The following is a 20,172-nucleotide window of genomic DNA, read 5'->3' on the forward strand; positions in this document are numbered from 1 at the left end:
AGGAAGGCCAAAAACTGCCCAACAGATTTACTTCAGAGTGGACCATTATGGCATTTGCTATATTGGTCCAACTGGACAAGACCTGGGAGCAGAAAAGAAAAAGAATAAATAGAAATTGTGGTTAAAGCTAACAGAAGAAGAGGGAAAGAAATGTAGAGCAGAAGAAAAGGGAGTGAGAGAGAAAAAAACACTGAGACTCTGCTTCAAAAACTGCTGAAAAAATTTAAGAAAAAAAAACAGCAGAAAAATCTACAACCAACATATGAAAAGAAGCAGTAAGTAATAATAATTAATACATGTTAATGAACAGCACACAGTACTAACAATACCACATACATCTAGAGGCAGTAGCTAACCGAGACAGCGTGAGTCTGCGAGTACCTGCTTGTACAGCTGTGTGGGTGTGTGCGCTTGTATTGACAGGTTAAAACACAATGGCCATGAAGGGCATTGCTGAATGGATTTGAGTTTCATTTTTCCGTTTCCAGAGTTTCAAGCTTTGCAGTGTTATTTGTGTTGACCCAACTGAAATAAACTCAGTCCAAAGAGCCTCCGTTCAGTCATTAAGAGGTGCGCAGAGGGGCAGGTAAGACCTTCCAGTTTTCTACAAGTCCTTTCACACAAACTTAGTGATTAGTACTTTGTTGTTTGTACCTGATACTAGAGGCAGTTTACAAAGAGAAAGCTTTGACGTTATAATTTATTGGATTACATGGGTGTACACGCAGTGTGTTTTGTTTGTTAGCCCTCTTTGGAGAAGCAGAGGCCATCATGAGGGTGTGGCTGTAAAACGTCAAGGTTTATTTAAATGAAACAAAAAGAGACTCAAATGTATTTAACAGTGTAGAAGTACAAAACGAGGACAGAAGGGAAATATGGGCCAGATCAGACATAGGAGCCAAGGGTGTCTGACAACAGAGGACTTTTACACAGTAGGTGTAGAAAACAAAATTACATTTATTAACAATTATTAAAGTTTAGCAGGTCGTGCACACTCAACAAAAGTAGAACACGCTTCTTGAAAACAAAATAAGACCCAAGCTTGTATTGTCTTTTGTGTCCTTTTTTTTAAGTCAATTTCAGTCCGTCAATGTTCAATAGTCACTCCAGTTGGGTTACAATCTACCAGTTCATCCGTCTAATTGGACTGGGGCTTGCCATCCAGTACTGGAAAAGGGATCCTCGATTCTTCTCAGGTCCTCAAAACCAATCCATTCAAAATAAGCAAAGGGAAAAAAATGACCTGGGGACAGGTCAGAACACAGTAGTTCAACATTTAAGCGATAAGGTCTATAACTTATTATTACTACTAACTGCTTTTAGTGGTTTTAAATTTCTTTCAAATTATTCTATGTTGTACAGCAAGTTTATTCTAATTTCCAAAGGAAAAAAGTGCACAGGAAACACACATTTAGAACAATACAAAATAGCTCAGCAGTGCATTAGAAATACACATTGGCTTAAGATTTATAAAGTTCCAGCTAAGCAAAGTGTGTGTGAAGGCACTTAATTTCACACTGCTAATACTTAGTGTGCAGAACCATAACTAGGACCATGAGAAAAGTGAACATGTACTAACATAACAACTTTGCAAAAAACCACACATTTTACATCAATACCATGGTAATATGAAAATGCAACAGACTCAGTGCTAATTGACCCTGTGCACGAGAAAATGCTAACTTCCTGGTTTGAGATCGGATGTGGGGTTGTATATTTCCGGTAGCTTTACTTTGCTGTCAATCGCTACTGCGAAGATATCCTCCAAAATCATGTCCAAAACTCGAAAACGGAAAGATTGCGTTAAGTTACAAAGAGCAGAAGGTGGGAACACTCACCACTGTTGTGTCATAAAAAAATCTAATGATCAATCGAGTTTAGATCAATCAGTTGTTTACATCACTCAACACAAGCAGAAGACACATCGTCCACATTCAGAAGCACATCTCTGTATAGTGACTGGTCTTATGATTTAAACAGGCAAATGTTCAGCATTCAAACTACAGGTGAAGAACAGTCAAACCAGATGTTTCCCCCGTTATGTCGATATCAGCTAGTCAAGTACACACCTACACAGCATGTTAACAAACCGTGAAAAAAGCCACACAAAAAATGAATGATTGCTGGTAACGGTTTCTATACATTAGTATTTACGAAGGGTATGTTGTGACTTACCTTCAAAATTACAGTGGTCCCTCGCTATAACGCGGTTCACCTTTCACCTCGCTGTTTCACAGATTTTTTTAGTGCAAGTTTGCATGCTTTTTTTACATCACATTGTGTCCTGCGTCCTGATCGCTGCAGACGATCTCCTCCGTGACGTCTCTCCTGTACAGTACAGAATCACTGCATCGATCGCTGGCAGTGTGACTCTGAAGTAGAGCAGGGCGATATGGCCAAAAATATTTATCACGATATATATTTGAAAATTTGCGATAACGATATAACCGACGATATAATTGATGCGAGACAAAATACAACTCCACAACATTACTAGCGCAAAAAGACAATCTTCCATTTATTTTCACTTAAACAAGAAGCTGGTTTTTATGTACATTAAAGCTTTATAAAAATTTAACAGTGCAAATGCAAATTCCTTGCTGAAAGTTTAACCAAAAGGCATTTCCAGTAGAAATGGGCTGACATATCCTGAGCATAACCATGTATAATATCCACTGACGTTAAAAAGAGGTGCTTTGCAACATTAAACTGCAGTGTGCAGTACGCATTTTTCGGACCATAAGGTGCACGGGATTATAAGGCACATTAAGCGAAACAAAGCAGTCAGATAAATCAAACTTTATTAAACTCATTCTTCTTGCTTCCTCCACTTCTGTACCATTGATTCATTAATGTTGAATTCTCTAGCAGCTGCTCTATTCCCATGTTGTTGCAGTATATTAATAACTAACCTCGTATTGTGGATGGATTATCTCAGTTTTTCTCCTGACTGAAGTTTGGTCCGTTTACAGCATCCTGCCATGCGATTGCATTTGTCTCTAACCATGAGGAACCTTCACGTTAACTTTTATAAGTGGAAAAGTGTTAGTGTTCGTCCTCCAGCTTCACTGTTTATGTTATGCTAACATAGCTGTGTCGCTAGCGATCACGTAGCACATCATTATATACCAGCTAGCCCAACTTCAGTAACCCTACAAACGTCACTGTTGTTTAGTTTCCTGTCTTCATTTATGTTGGAAGTGATAGCAGAGCTGTACGTTTGAATTTTTTCAGAAATCTCTCAGTCAGAACATGCTGTATCATGCTTAGGTAACTAGCTAAACTAGCGAGCTAACTTCCGCTAGCTTCCTGCTAACTTCTAACTCCATTAAATGTAATAACTTTTGTTTTCATGGATGCCTGGAAGTTAAACTTTATAATTACACCTGGTAAAGCAGCAATGCTGATCGTTTTATTAAAGATGAAAGAATTTAGACAGTTTTTAACTCTCAGTGATGCTGCAGTGTTGTTTGACCTGAAGCATACGGAGTTTAGGACCCAGATTACTCCCAGATTTAAGAGCATCTTAGTCCGACAAATACGACAATAACGACGGCCGCTTGCATGTTCTGCAAAGAAATGTGCTTTGTTGTGTATCTGACGGACAAACACCAAACCAGTTCCACATCACTGAAGTTGCACCATTTTTACAAACCAATTCTGGTTCATCTGTTTCACTCAACAATCGGCCATGTGCGCATGAAAACAAAGGCCCTGCGCATGCGCGTTTTACTCCCATTCTATCGCGATATTTCATTTTCCTATCGTTGCTTAACATTATACCGGTATTACCGTGAACGGTATAATATGACCCAGCCCTACTCTGAAGTGCAGTACAGTATGTCCACCAAACGTTTTGCACCATCAAAAAATAAAATTGGCTGCTTGATTTCACCTATCGCTCGTTATTTTTAGAACATAACACCCATGATAAACGAGGGACCGCTGAGAAATATAACATTTGAATCCCTTTTCTCTTTTGCCCTGAGGCGCGGGGGAAAAATATCGACAAGTTGATGAACATCATTTACAGATATTTTGTGTAAATGCCCAAGACATCAATAGAAATGTAAATCGCCGCTTGATTCATTCATTTTCTTGACTTGTTTTGGACCGTAAACAGGGCGTGAATAGGACACCGGAAACAAAGCTCCCCACAGGAGTTTCCGCACCGGAAGTAGCATATGCTAACGTGCACATAGTCAATTTCTTTAGCCTCGGAAAGGGCACTTTCATTGCAAAATGGCTAGCGGAAATTAGCATCAGAGCTAGCGGCAAGTAGTATGCTATGCTAGCGCACATGCACTGACTGGGGCTTACCATGTGAAGTAGCAAATGCTATGCAGGGCTTCACAGTGCTCGCGTGGGCTCACGGCCTTCGGAATTCACTGTCACCGAGTGTTTTCGCCGTAAAAGCTTTTACATCCAGTTAGCTTCTCCACAACAGGAGTGACTGATCTCTCTCTGCCTGTATCTCCTTCTTAGCTGACTGGTACACAAGGAGCACACACACAGGTGTGTGAGGAGCGCACACAGGGGGAGGGTCAGACCAGTCAACTATTGGTTGCTCAGTGTATCTGACAAAGTCTTGCCTCCACAACATTTATCCACATATTAATTAAACTTATGTTTACATGCTTTTTATGAGGATTTATTATATTTAATTGCTTTTTACCAATGTTTATTCCCATTGTGAAATGCGTATTTTAATCAAAATAGTATCAATATTTATGCTTTTATTCCCGTTTTTACACTGTGTTACAGACAGTTATTAAACTGTCTGAACTGTAAGCGTAATAGATTTTCACTTCCAAACCAGTCTACATATCCTGTTCATGAGAGAGTTGTTTACCCATGCGTTACTGTACTCGTGTTTCAAATTACACAAGCCATCTTTTTGAGATATATCAACCATGTATTGCTGTTTGTTTTTAAGTCACTTGGATGTTTATAGAAAGCTTTTTTTTCCAACTTCCCCAAATGCTTGTTCATGGTGGATGTTTAGGTGTTTCTCTCTGTAATGCTGTAGTATATTTACCTTTTTACATAAAATGTCATGTAAATTATGGATATATTAATAAAGCTTAGTTGGAGAATTAAAAAATGACCACAAAATCCTTAAGACAGACTTTGGTTTCTTCAGTATAGTGTTTATTTGACCGTGAAAAGAATAAATTTTTCATTAATCTGAAGGAAAATGCTCTAATAATGATAAAAGTGATCTCTTTTTTCAAACAAAAGAGATCGACGGCATATAGTTTTTTGCTGTAGTTTGATAGAAAGTGCTCCAAAATTTTAACTTTCATTTAATTTGTACTTTTAATTTTCATTTTATTTTGTTTTTTCCTGCTTCTCAACTTTCACAGAGTGATCGTTCAGTGTCTGTGGGTGAAGTTCAACATACAATGGCAGAAAAACCCTTGACAGACTGGGACAGTGGTCTCCTTGACTGCTTTGAGGATGTAAATACTTGTAAGAAGCCAGTTAAATTTGTCTCATAAATTGCATTTGTGTTTTCAGGACTACAGTTTTTTTCTCATTTGTGTTGCCTTCATCTTTTCAGACTTCTTACAACTTTGTTGATGCGTTTCTGTGTTTTTCAGGCTGCTATGGATTCTGGTGCTGCCCCTGTCTCGCCTGCACTGTTTCAGGAAGATTTGGAGAGAACAACTGTCTCCCTTTATGTGATATATGTGGCTCTGGTGTATTAGCAGCCTTTGGGATACCTGTTTGTGTTCCTCCTGCAGTTTTGTCTGTAAGAGCTGCCATGCGAAACAGATATGGCATCAAGGTATGAACCGTGAGATGATGACACTGAACTCAAAGCTGGACTTTAGTGGGAATTACAAGTCTCACTCACTGAAACAAAAACATCCATATTTGATTTCAACTATGCCTAAATGTTTTTTGTCAAACATTCACACACATACTCAGTATCTGCTGCAAGGATATTGTGACATGTGGACCAGAGGAGCCAGGGATTGATCTACCAAACCTCTGGTTGGTAGATGACCTGCTCCTCCACCTGAATTACACCACATCTGTAATGCTTGTACTCTCTTTCTGCAGGGCTCTCTCTGTAAGGACATTGCAATTTCCTGTTTCTGTGAGTGGTGCTCCTGGTGTCAGATGCATCGTGAGTTAAAGCATCGCAAGAAAACGCCAACTGTCATCAACTTACACAATAACACTGTTGTCAACATGCAGCCTATTCCAACTTTTCAGCCAGGAGTGATGATGATGCCTGCGCAACCAGTTGCAACTGGTTTCATGACTCAACCAGCAGTTGTCATTCACTAAAAGTGAAACTGAGAGATCTGATAATGCAGAATGTCTGAGTGTGTTCTGACATATTTATCAGTGAAAGAGTGTTATATAATCATTTTGAAATTAGACTATGTTAAATAAATTTTCATGATTTCCTAGTTATCAAGAAAATTATCTGTGTTAAGAGTTAACATAAATGAAGGGAATGATGATTCACCCATGCGAATCTTAGTTGCAAGTGCAGAAATGGAAGGATTATATAAGTAATAATATAATATAGTAATAACAATATTTAATAATATTTTACTGACTGAATAAAAACATTCAATCTACAATCTGGGCCCCATTTTTGTAGTCTTATCCTACTTTTTGAGAGTTTATTGAATGAGTGTTTCAACTGAAAAAATCCACCATGAAGCATTTGTTTCAGACTTTACACTGATGCTTTGTGTCATGCAGTATGTTTGTCTGGTGTTTTCAATATAAAGAGCCATTTATTATAACTATGATGCTGGGTATCCCTCCTTGACAAAGGGAGAAAAAAAATGTTAGCATACAAGGAAAGACTCAGAAAATTACACAAGTGTAACAAGGCCCAGAGGCCGATGCAGGAGATGAACAAACCCCAAATTCAAACAGTGATCACAATCATGTTCTTAAGGCAAAACACAGTCAACTTAGCCATAATGACACAGGGTCTCCAAACGGGGTTCACTGAGTTGTAAGGCTGCAAAACACAGGAGAAGCTGGTTCAGTGAGAGAGAGGGGAACTGAGCGTCTGAAAGAAAGAGACTGAATGAGGTGTGCGCTGATTTAAACCTCAGGGTGGGCAGGAGGCCGAGTGAGCAGCAGATGGGGAAGATCTAACTTCTGAAGGTGAAGCGGTGAAACAGGGTGAAGGCGGATGAGAGCCCGACACAAGACTGCCAACTGTCCCAATTTCCTTTGGGGTCAACCTTCAGGATCAATAAAGTTTTATTGAATTGAATTGAATTGAATTGAAAGTTGAAACTATGCAAGCTGTAGGCTCAAGGAAACGAAGTAAGTACACAGCTGAACAACGAGAGAATCATAAGGAACTGATGACCAAGTTATCACCATGAGTAGCAACAGACTGGCAAAGGAAAAACAGTCTCCTGCTTGACAGCCAACAGCAGGAAAGGGTTTTAAAAATTATGTATTCATATAATTTGTTTTAGAAATTAACTAACTTTACCTCTGTAGGAAACCTGTGACTTCTGTCAACATCAAAGAGAACATCCAAACATGAAAAAAGCCTCTTGAACAAATGAATCTCTACGGACATGTGACGCTCAGGGTTTAAGACTTAATATGACCTGGCAAGTGCATCCTAATAATGCGTTCGATGAATCACACTGACAAAGAGACGACTGCACCTGGCTGCCATGCAAGCTGGAAAAACTGCTCTGATTAGAAGTTTATATTTTATACTATAAAGTTGGTTTAAGCAGAACAGAAACTGAACTGTCATTAGCAGTTAGTAAGAAAGTAAGAAAAGCTGGTTTAGTCCAAAGCGCATTTAATGACTAACAGACCAAAAATGTGACATCAAGAATGTACATCCTGTATTTGCTTCCGTGTGACACAGAAATGTTAAGTTACGATTAAGCAGAAATGAAACTGAACATTCAGCATTAGCCTTAACAGATCAGGCAGAATTGCAGAATCTCTGCTTTTTATTACATAAGCACACTTTTACTGTCAATGAACTTCCTCAGAGCATATTAAAGGCTGGGGTCAAATTTAATTTTTGATAAACTTGGACTAATTTTGTATTCTTTGAGGACTTTGTCTACCTGCCACCTACAGCAAGTTTTTCCACTTAGCCAGATAACCTGACATGCATGTCAGATGAGTGTGGGAGGAAGCTGAAGTATTCAGAGGAAACCCACGCAGACACAGGGAGACCAACCAAACTCTACTTTGAAAGACTCCAGTCAGGGCTTGAACCAAGGTCCCTGATTATCCCAGAGGTTACGTTCCGACACCACTCGTGATCGGTGAGAATCCACCAAGTAGAAACCACATGTTTATTATATTATTTTTATATATTTTAAGCCATAAAAACCCTCCCCATACTCTTATAATGTGTCGTGAGGATACGCTACATTTCGTAAATACTCTTTCTCTTCCAATTGCTACATAAATACACTTAAGGTTCAACCAACTTGATTAAAGGATGATAAACGCTCTGATCATTTCATTGACAGTTTTGCATGGCCTCATTGGCATACACTGACCTGCAGAGACACTCAATTCAGTTCAATTTTATTTATATTGTGCCAAATCACAACAGTGGTCACCTCAAGGTGCTTTATATTATAAGGCAGAGATACTAATACAGAGAAAACAAAGTGATGTTTTTTAAATAGTGGTTTAATCACTCCCAGCTTGAAGGCCCTTTGTACGTACCCCATTAACAGAGATAAATGATGGTAATTTGTGTGAATCATTACCTAATGGTACGATGTCTTTAAGCATTCTTTTAGGAATGGGGTATAACGGACACACTGATGGAGCTGAGGAAACTATGTTGTTCTTTCTTTGTGATTGTTTTATGCTTAAGTCAGTTTTGGTTGGTTTGTCGGTCTGTGAGCAGATACGGTTGCTATGGTGATGGGGTTTGGGGTCACAGCAGGGGGAGAGAAGCTGCAGGGAGGTGTGTAAGACTGCAACTCTTTCCTGGTTGCAATGCTGGATAGTCATGTGATTTCTAAAACAGAGATATTGCGCAAATGCAAAAAAATCAAGCCTATGGACAGGATTTCTACTTACCCTCTGCTTGTTGGTAGGTAGATGACATTTTTGTCCCAAACCAGCACACTCATACTGCTGCATTGTCTTAAAACCATACTTGTGTGCATCTGCAAATGGATATAGCATAAGTTCAAATAAAATAATGAAACTTTGAGAATCTAAATGTAATCCTTCAAATGTACTAGTTTACAGTGTTATCATTTTAGCTCAACAAGGAAGTGATATCTGGAGAAACAAGGAAAAAGAATCCATGCAACAGACACCTACTCATAGTTTGGCACATTTCAAACATGCAAACATTGTTTCTATGTAGACAAAGGCTCTGTTCATTTTAAATATCAGATTCACCCAAAGACTGCATGAAAGTGAAGCTCTGCCCCACAAACTACTACAGTCTCTAAATGTATTATATTTGGGTGTTTGTGGGCATTCTCCACACACAACCAAAGACACTTTATTGACCGCGGTTAAAAGAGAGAAAGATGGTAGGCACACTGATGTAAACTAAACCCTAACACCTCTACTAGGAACAAGCATAACCACAGGTCAACTTTCCCATCTCTGTTTTCCCAAGAAAACTCAGCAAACTCTTCATAGCCACAGCTCTTGGCTCTCTTCCTCCATCACTTTCACTTTCCTGACTTTGTTGATCTATGACCACAAATAAGCACAAGAGTTACAAATTGCAGTAGTTTTCATGCTGAAACTCTCAATTTAAAAGTGTTTTTAACAAGCTGCTTTTAGTGATGATGACAGGCTTGATCTCGTAGCCTTCATCCTGAACCCAGAGTTCTCTCAGTGGTTACAAAGTTTTACTAAAAGGCTACAATCCAGCAGTCAGTTATACGTTTATTCAGTTATTCATTCAGTCCCTTGCGCTTTTCACTCACATGTATTAGAGCGTTGCTCTTTAAGTCTTATTTGTGTTAGTAGTAGCCAATATTTACATCAAACCACTGGTTTTAGTAGTTCACTCACACTTAACCTCTGTGAAGCCAATTGAATATTCAAATACATTCAGTACCAGTCATGCTCACATGTCCAATGGTTTCACTGGACTGTGTGTCATGACCTCCTTTGATAAAGAAGAACAGAGTGTGACTGAGTGCTGGAGAGGAGAGACATCAGAGTGCAGAATAAGAAGTAAGTGAAGAGTTTGTTGTGTCATCTCTTTTTTTTCTTTAGTGCTTGATGTTAATGATGCTGTCAGTTCAGTTATTTCATTTATCTGAGATTCTGTTATTTTATTCGTTTAGTTTTCTTTATTATGGATGGAGGGTGAATATACAATAGAAACTTAACCCTTTCATGCATGAATAGTGACAGTGTCAATCTGGATTTTCTTTTCTTAAGTATTTTATTCATCTTTAGACATGAAAAAAAAAGATTTTTGATCTTCAATTTTATCATCATCACCGTAGTATACTTGCATTTACTTGAAGTGATTTATTGAAGTATGTAAAGTGAAATTTGTTTTAATTCATTCTGCATAAGTTAAAAACTTTAGGAAAACACAATGAAATCTTGTTGTTTGAACAAATACTTTGTTAATCAAGGCAAATACTGCTAGGCTTGCGTAATGAACCAATATGAGTGTTGATGATTTCATAGAGACAACGAACCAGTCCAGGCAAGTCAGGGCAACTAACCACTCTTACTAGATTGTTCTTGTTGAAATGATACAAATTAAGTTGAATTTCATGCAAATGGTACATGATTTAAATACGTTCACCATAGAAACATGAAATTATTTAGTTCAAATTACAAGTTTGAATCTTGTACATGTAACAACGACCCAATTTCATTTTTTTGAGTGTACCATCAATAGCTGACCACTGTAGTGACACTGTGCCTGAAAGGGTTAAATAGAAATATAAAAACGTCATAAATTAGCCTTGCAATCAATTGGACTATGTCAAAGTAGCTATATATAACAATGTCCTGATTCACAAGTAATGTACCCTGAAAAAACCCTCAAAACTTGTAACATGTTCCTCACTACGTAACTAAAGCCAAATGGGACCAGACGTCACCTGGCTTAATGGGGTCCGTGTCCTGGTTCACAAACATGTCAGATTTTGGGATATTCTAGAGATATTCTTATTAATAAATACATTAAATATAAAATAGAATTCAAACATTTTTTAAAAACATCAATACAAGATAAACACGAGTAAAAGAATTTTAAATGAATGATAAATATCTCAAACTGGGTCAAACACCAAGCAGAAGACGTGGATCTTTAGACTGGATTTAAGAATTGGCGGTGAAGAGACCTCTCTAATGTGAAATGGTAACAAATTTCAAAACTTGGGACCCGCTACGGCAAAAGTCCGTCTGAGCCTCCGCTGTGTCCTCGACACATCCAGGAGCAGTCGGTTAGTTGATGTGAGTGGAAAAGCAAGTGCAGCTCAGAGAGGGAAGGTCGGGGAAGACCATTTAAGCACTTTAACTGTGCAGCCAGTTAAAAGCTGTGATCCAACATTTTGCAGCAGCTGAAGACGACACAGGGCAAAATGGTAACACCAGTATATAAAGCTTTACAGTAATACAACCAAGTTGTAAAAAGGGCACGGATTACTGTTTCTTTAGCTTTCTGTCTCAGCTGAAAGAAGACAAAGGTGTATAAAGCTGACTTTAATTGCAATTGTTGTATTTGGGTTTTCTCTACTTCATTCTACTTTTACAGAGTAATTATTTAGTGTCTGTGGCTGAACCTCAACACACAATGGCAGAAAAACCCTTGACAGACTGGGACAGTGGTCTCTTGGATTGCTTTGAGGATGCGAGTACTTGTAAGAAGAAGTTTAAGATCTTTTTCTTGTCATTTCTGGGGTCTTAGGCACTTCAGACATGTTACCACTTTGGTGATGTATTTCTGTTTTTCAGGCTGCTATGGTTTCTGGTGCGGCTCCTGCCTCGCCAGCACCGTTGCAGGAAGGTTTGGAGAGAATAGCTGTCTCCCTTTGTGTGATACATGTTGCTCTGGTGGATTAACAGCCTGTGGGATACCTGTTTGTGTTCCTCCTGCAGTCTTGTCTTTAAGGGTTGCCATGCGAAACAGATATGGCATCAAGGTATAAAGCAGTGACAATGAGACAATGTCATGAAGCAGAAATGGAGAAAGAAATAATGGTTGTACCGTCTCTCTGCAGGGCTCTCTCTGTAAGGATATTGCAATTTCCTATTGCTGCGCCACGTGCTCCTGGTGTCAGATGCATCGTGAGTTAAAGCATCGTAAGCAAGGCCCCACTGTGGTCAACATACAGAATAACAACATTGTGAACATGCAGCCTGTTCCAGTCATGCAGGCACCCATGATGATGCCTTCACAACCAGTGCCAGCTGCTTATATGGCTCAACCAAGATTCACTGTGGTCTCACAGTGACAGAAATCCGAGTTTGTGTTGATGTTTCTATCAGTGATACGAGACAATGAAGTCATTTTGAATTGAGAGTATCGTTAAATATTTCTATCAGCTTCCTAATAATCATAAAAATTACATTTAGTTTAAATGCATGAGTCGCCTTTTTAGATTAGTCACTGCATAGCTTCAGTAATAATACAGAGGATTGAATTTTAGTCTATTAATTTTTCTGCTAATGAGAAAAACATACTTGCATGTAGAGAGCTAAACGTGGTGTTAGATCTGCTCTGAAGTTAAAACTGATGTAAAGTGTTTTTTCATCAATAAAAATATGAAATCCAAGACATTTATGATCATTTTGCAATCCTACTTTAGATTCACCAAACTCTGCCTCAGATCAGTTTACAGTTTACTGAGATTGATGAAGACCTGATGTGCTCTTCACAGCTTTCATGACACCATAAAGATCAAACAGGAGTCCTGCAGTGGCATTTTTTGTTTTTTTAATTTCACTCCTCATTAATTTGTCTTTCTTAAAATGTGTCTAAGTGTGTGCTGTGTGGCAGGAGGAAGGACCCAAATGCAGGACTATCAGACGGAAAAATTAAACTCAATTCAATTTTATTTATATAGCGCCAAATCACAACAAAAGTCACCTCAAGGTGCTTCATAGGTACAGAGAAAAACCCAACAATCATATGACCCCCTATGAGCAAGCACTTTGGCGACAGTGGGAAGGAAAAACTCCTTTTTAACAGGAAGAAACCTCCAGCAGAACCAGGCCCAGGGAGGGGCGGGGCCATCTGCTGCGACCGGTTGGGGTGAGAGAAGGAAGACAGGATAAAGACATGCTGTGGAAGAGAGACAGAGGTTAATAACAGATATGATTCAATGCAGAGAGGTCTATTAACACAAAGGTGAGAAAGGTGACTGGAATGGAAAAACTCAATGCATCATGGGAATCCCCCGGCAGCCTACGTCTAAGGGAGGATTCAGGGTCACCTGGTCCAGCCCTAACTATATGCTTTAGCAAAAAGGAAAGTTTTAAGCCTAATCTTAAAAGTAGAGATAGTGTCTGTCTCCTGAATCCAAACTGGAAGCTGATTCCACAGAAGAGGGGCCTGAAAACTGAAGGCTCTCCCTCCCATTCTACTTTTAAATACTCTAGGAACAACAAGTAGGCCTGCAGAGCGAGAGCGAAGTGCTCTAATAGGGTGATATGGTACTACAAGGTCATTAAGATAAGATGGGGCCTGATTATTTAAGACCTTGTATGTGAGGAGCAGGATTTTGAATTCTGGATTTAACAGGAAGCCAATGAAGGGAAGCCAAAACAGGAGAAATCTGCTCTCTCTTTCTAGTCCCTGTCAGGACTAGAAAAGGTTCCTCGATGGGTATTGTTTAGGTTTTATCCGATACCGGTGCCAAACCGGTACTTTTGAAACTGTAACAGTGCTTAAACGGTGCTCAAACCGGTGTTTAAAGAATGGAGAACACAAAATTGGTCCAAAAACCTCTCATGTTTAGCTGTTTTTTTGTAAAAAGATAACAATGTTAGCCTTTTCTGCAGCTATGGGGCATATATGGTATCACTCTTGGCTGGAAGCAGTGCTTAAACAATGAAAAAAAACAAAAAAAAAACAAAAAAAAAAAAAAAAAACCACACACTTTGTCCAAAAACCTCTCATGTTTAGCTGTTTTCCTCTTTTTCTTTGGTCATTTTAGCCTTTTTGGCCAGGGTGAAGGGAGCATCTGCCATCAAACAAGAAGACAGCTGCATGTAACTACGACGGTGTTTGCTAGTTCACCTTACATGCATTAATGTAATAACGTGGTTAGCCTACTCAACGTAAATTAAACACGAACAACATTAAGCTACTCACGCAGAGAAGAACGGCTGCTGCTGCCATCATCATCCTCATCATTTCTGCTACACTGGCAGGGCTAGGGGCCAGGACTCTCCTCTTCGGGTTTTTGGGGGATGTTGCTAACTCAGGGTCCGATAACAGGCAACCCACCCGCAGTAGATGTGCTCGGTGTGAGGTCTCGCAGCAAGCTATCAAATTCAGTGCATTTCTCGGCTTTTAAAAAAACGCTATGCGTCGCCAGGTGTTTCATCGGATTCGAGGTGTTACCTCCTTTGACAGTATCACAGTATCAGCTTAAAGCACTTGTTGCAGGCTGCTGAGTTTGCCTCTTTTGCCTACTATCCTCGGAAACGTAAAATGATTGGCTAGAATCTAAAGTGTATCACAGCTCAGAAAAAAAAAAAGGCACCGAAATAAAGCAGCGAAATGTGCGCTGCTTTTCGGTCTGGTTACTACCGTTTATGTCAGAACCGGTGCCATCATGGCACCGGATTCCGGTACCCATCCCTATTCCTCACAGTGTTACTGGAGGCCAAGGTAATGCCATCCAGAGTAAGAATCTGCTTAGATACCATATTTCTAAGATTTTCAGGGCCGAGTACAATAACCTCAGTTTTATCTGAATTAAGAAGCAGAAAGTTAGCGGCCATCCAGGTCTTTATGTCTTTAAGACATTCCTGCAGTTTAACTAATTGGTGTGTGTTATCTGGCTTCATGGACAGATAGAGCTGGGTGTCATCTGCATAGCAGTTAAAATGTATGCTATGTCTTCTAATGATGCTGCCTAAGGGAAGCATGTATAATGTAAACAGAATTGGTCCTAGCACTGAACCCTGTGGAACTCCATAATTAACCTCAGTGTGTGAAGAGGACTCTCCATTTACATGAACAAACTGGAGTCTATTAGATAGGTATGATACAAACCACTGCAGTGCAGTACCTGTAATACCTACAGCATGTTCTAATCACTCTAATAGGATATTATGGTCAACAGTATCGAACGCTGCACTGAGGTCTAGCAGGACAAGCACAGAAATGAGTTCACTGTCAGAGGCCATAAGAAGATCATTTGTAACCTTCACTAAAGCTGTTTCTGTGCTGTGATGAGCTCTGAAACCTGACTGAAACTCTTCAAATAAGCCATTCCCCTGCAGATGATCTGTTAACTCAAAGCACAGCTTTATTTGCTGAGAAAACTCACGATAACCCAAACTAGAAACTCAAAGCACAAAGCTCTAAGGGGAAAACTGGAAACAGGGAACTAAGATGTTACCATAAACACAGCACCCTGAGGGTACGACGCAGACACTAACACATCAAAATAAAACAGGAAACACAACAGGCACAGAACCAAGCACATGGAGACTAAATGAAGAGAATAAGAAAGCAGAAATAAATGTTCACTAGAGACAACACACCAGGAACACAGGGGAGGCACAGAAACAGAACATGGAGCACAGAGACAACAGTAACTAACAGTGACAGGAGGTGAACAACACACAGACTCAAACACAGGCTGAGGTGACGCGACTAAGATCACTGAGCTAAAGAAACCCAACAACATGAACAAGAATAATCAAAGAACATAATTACAAAGACTGAAACACAAATACTGGGTCTTTGTGACAAAATGTCTTTTATAAATAGAAACACAGAATCCAAATGGAGTAAATTAAAAACTCACGTTTTATATGTACTTACAATGATGCTTGGTGTCAAAAACAAATCTGACAAGATTCAGTGATTACACAGCACAGAGGAAGGACAGTAAAGAAGGTCTATAAGGAATACCGAAACAATGATACAAATACAAACAATTTGATTCTTAAACAGCTGATAACTCTCTGGGTTTACATTAAATCTGTGGTAAGGAAGGAGGGCATATAGGAATACAGCTCACCGCAGACAAACAGCCAACAAGGTGAAACATCAGGAGTTCTTTGCTGTGACTTGCCTAACAAGTAAAACCAGGAAAAGAATTAAAAGTAAACTTCTTGGGTGACCTGACTATTTTTAGACTGGAGTCAGAAACGGATGTACTTTCTCATAAAACAAGAAGAGAGAAGAATCAGAGAAGTTTACTGCTTTGTCATTTTTTCAAAGCAGTTTTGTCACACAGTGCCTCCCTGTGGTCACAATTGGCAATTACATAACACAAACTCTAAATGTGACTTGTGTCACTGCAAAGTGGTGTACTGCGACTGGATAAATTAAAAAGTGAGTTAAAGCATTACAAGAAAAACCGTCATCAGTATCGAGAGTAACCCAGTTAACATGTGGCCTTTCTCAGCTGTGTAGTCAGTTGTTTTTGGTTTTATTCCTGTTCTGATAGCAAAACGAGTTTAAGAATGTTGAACTGAATCAATAAAGAGTTCAGGCCCCATTTTCAGTTTTATCTTACATCCTCTGAGAAGCTTTTGTGCTGTTGCTGTTTGTTTTGTTTTATTTAAATCACTGTTTCAGGTCGAGTCCAACAGCTCTGAAACTGAAAACTAACAAGGAACTAACCTGTTGTCACGTCATCAAATTAGGAATTGAATATCTGCGTCACTTAAATGACAAAGAAACAATGACCAGCAGCAGGTCTATGCTTAGTTAAGTCATCTGACTCTTTTAATAGCTTAAAGATTGAATAAAAGAAATCAGTTTTAAGGTTTAACTATTACCTATCATTTCCTCAGTGGTAAATCAGTTCGACCGCTTGTGAACTTCATCTATGCCAAACACAAAATCCAAAGCATGCAAAGATCCTCTTGAATGAATGAATCTCTGTCAGTTTGAACATGATGTCGTACAAAACAGAAAGCATGGGCTTAATTTGACCTGGAAACTGTGTGCAGATAAAGAGCTTATCAAATCACACTATCAATGCAAACAGCTTCAGAGATCTCACACATGGCCGACTTATCCACTGTAACACAGCAGTGTCACAGGAGGCGTGGCTTCCAAGCTGGAAAAGATTGTTTAACACCAGTTTATTATTTTAGCCATTGTGAAAAACACTGTTAAGTGAATGCTTCACATAAGTAAAACGTGTAAAGCTAAAAGAGCCTGCCTGAGGGTCTGAGGCGGCGCTGTGGCTGGTAGGGCTGCAACAATAGGGTTATACAGCTGGGAGCAAAATCTAAACTCCTTTAAATGAGTTAAATCTCAAACACGTCTTCTGAACAGTAACCCTGAGTGTTACTCAGCTGAGTGCGGGAGGAAGACGAGGTATTCAGAGGAAACCTTCACAACCACAGGGAGACCAACCAAACTCTACTATGAAGGGATCCAGCCAGGGCTTGAACCAAGATCCCTTGTTGCAACTCCTCCAACCAACGGCCGCGGCAGGCAAAACATGAGGACACAGATGTTGCGCAACAATAAACACATGAGATGCACTTCTGTACCATTTGCTCCTTTAATTCCACATTGTACTGTCCACTATACAAAACCAGTACATGGGATCAAACAGGATACAAATGCACAGACTGCACAAACATGAACACAACTCACAAACATTACACCAATTGCTATGTCAAACTACAACATCGGCCTATGGCATCAATTAGTGCACTAAACCAAACTCAGGCTGCATACAAAAATGCATCAAAATGACTCAAGCTGTGGTCAACAGAAAGTTTCCCCTCATGTTCAGCCTACCTTTGTGTCATCAACATCATGTGTGGTGAACAGGTGAGTGCAACCACCTTTATCACCTAACACACCCATGAGTCACGCCCCACACCCGTGCACCAATACAGTGTTTGCATTTAAACCAACCCTCTTAATCCAAAAAAGGAACGACTCATATGGGTCCTACATCCCTGATCATCGTAGGGGTTACATTGCGACACCCCTCGTGATCGATGAGAATCCACCAAGTAGAAACCACGTGTTTATTATATTATTTTTATATATTTTAAGCCATAAAAAACCTTCCCCACACCCTTATAAATAATTTCTACACCCTTAGTAAGTGAACCGCGATGTGGCGTGAGGATACGCTACATTTTGTAAATACCTTGGTTTAGCAGCTGTCTTCTGAGCTGTAAGAAATCCACCTTACACTGGGTAGAATTGAACTATATGTAATAAAACTAGTGATTTCATTAAACTTTGTAGTTGCTTGTTGGTCGTCTCCTCTGACAAAGATTTTTAGAAGAAAATGAGTGACTCTTTTTCTCTTCCAATTGCTAAATAAACACACTTAAGGTGCAACCAACTTGATTAAAGGATGATAAAGGCTCTGATCATTTCATTGACAGTTTTGCATGGCCTCATTGGCATACACTGACCTGCAGAGACACTCAATTCAGTTCAATTTTATTTATATTGTGCCAAATCACAACAGTGGTCACATCAAGGTGCTTTATATTATAAGGCAGAGATACTAATACAGAGAAAACAAAGTGATGTTTTTTAAATAGTGGTTTAATCACTCCCAGCTTGAAGGCCCTTTGTACTTACCCCATTAACAGAGATAAATGATGACATTGTGGTGGACCACTAGAGGGCTCCACACACAACTGAATACAAAAGTATTCAGAATACAAAAGTATTAAGTTGTGTGGTGATGAGTAATAAAGTAATAAACCAGGTTTGTTAATCGAGAGCTCTCCTGTGTTCACCTCCACAACTTTTTATATTGAATCATTTAACCAATGGTAGGACGTCTTTAAGGATCCTTTTAGGAATGGGGTATAACAGACACACTGATGGAGCTGAGGAAACTATGTTGTTCTTTCTTTGTGATTGTTTTATGCTTAAGTCAGTTTTGGTTGGTTTGTCGGTCTGTGAGCAGATACAGTTGCTATGGTGATGGGGTTTGGGGTCACAGCAGGGGGAGAGAAGCTGCAGGGAGGTGTGTAAGACTGCAACTCTTTCCTGGTTGCAACGCTGGACAGTCATGTGATTTCTAAAACAGAGATATTGCACAAATGCAAAAAATCAAGCCTATGGACAGGATTTCTATTTACCCTCTGCTTGTTGGTAGGTAGATGACATTTTTGTCCCAAACCAGCACACTCGTACTGCTGCATTTGTCTTAAAACCATACTTGTGTGCATATCTCCAAATGGATATAGTATAAGTTCAAATAAAATAATGAAACTTTGAGAATCTAAATGTAATCCTTCAAATGTACTAGTTTACAGTGTTATCATTTTAGCTCAACAAGGAAGTGATATCTGGAGAAACAAGGAAAAAGAACCCGTGCATCAGACACCTACTCATAGTTTGGCACACCTTCTTTCAAACATGCAAACATTGTTGCTATGTAGACAAAGGCTCTGTTCATTTTAAATATCAGATTCACCCAAACACTGCATGAAAGTGAAGCTCTGCCCCACAAACTACTACAGTCTCTAAATGTATTATATTGGGTGTTTGTGGGCATTCTCCACACACAACAAAAAACACTTTGACCGCGGTTAAAAGAGAGAAAGATGGTAAGCACACTGATGTAAACTAAACCCTAACACCTCTACTAGGAACAAGCATAACCACAGGTCAACTTTCCCATCTCTGTTTTTCCAAGAATACTCAGCAAACTCTTCATAGCCACAGCTCTTGGCTCTCTTCCTCCATCACTTTCACTTTCCTGACTTTGTTGATCTATGACCACAAATAAGCACAAGAGTTACAAATTGCAGTAGTTTTCATGCTGAAACTCTCAATTTAAAAGTGTTTTTAACAAGCTGCTTTTAGTGATGATGACAGGCTTGATCTCGTAGCCTTCATCCTGAACCCACAGTTCTCTCGGTGGTTACAAAGTTTTACTAAAAGGCTACAATCCAGCAGTCAGTTATACGTTTATTCAGTTATTCGTTCAGTCCCTTGCTCTTTTCACTCACATGTATTAGAGCATTGCTCTGCTCTGTTTACATCAAACCACTGGTTTCAGTAGT

At 39.3% G+C, this 20,172-nt stretch overlaps 1 protein-coding gene and 1 long non-coding RNA gene across 2 annotated transcripts; both read left to right on the forward strand.

Annotated features, from left to right (window-relative positions):
- Nucleotides 1-532: 532 nt before the first annotated feature.
- LOC309692318 (cornifelin-like) lies at nt 533-6,602 on the forward strand (the record flags this gene model as incomplete). Its single annotated transcript, XM_082510669.1, has 4 exons — nt 533-586; nt 5,367-5,472; nt 5,604-5,791; nt 6,070-6,602. Coding segments are annotated over 4 exons (579 nt in total), but the record flags the coding sequence as incomplete, so codon positions are not given.
- A 3,501-nt stretch (nt 6,603-10,103) lies between these two features.
- Nucleotides 10,104-12,751, forward strand: LOC309692246. Its single transcript, XR_014272261.1, has 4 exons — nt 10,104-10,188; nt 11,735-11,840; nt 11,935-12,122; nt 12,201-12,751. It is a non-coding gene; the product is annotated as an uncharacterized lncRNA (long non-coding RNA).
- The last annotated feature ends 7,421 nt before the right edge of the window (nt 12,752-20,172 follow it).

This window comes from Aulonocara stuartgranti (genome assembly GCF_965226115.1).
Source record: "Aulonocara stuartgranti genome assembly, chromosome: 17".
Taxonomy (NCBI): Eukaryota; Metazoa; Chordata; class Actinopteri; order Cichliformes; family Cichlidae; genus Aulonocara; species Aulonocara stuartgranti.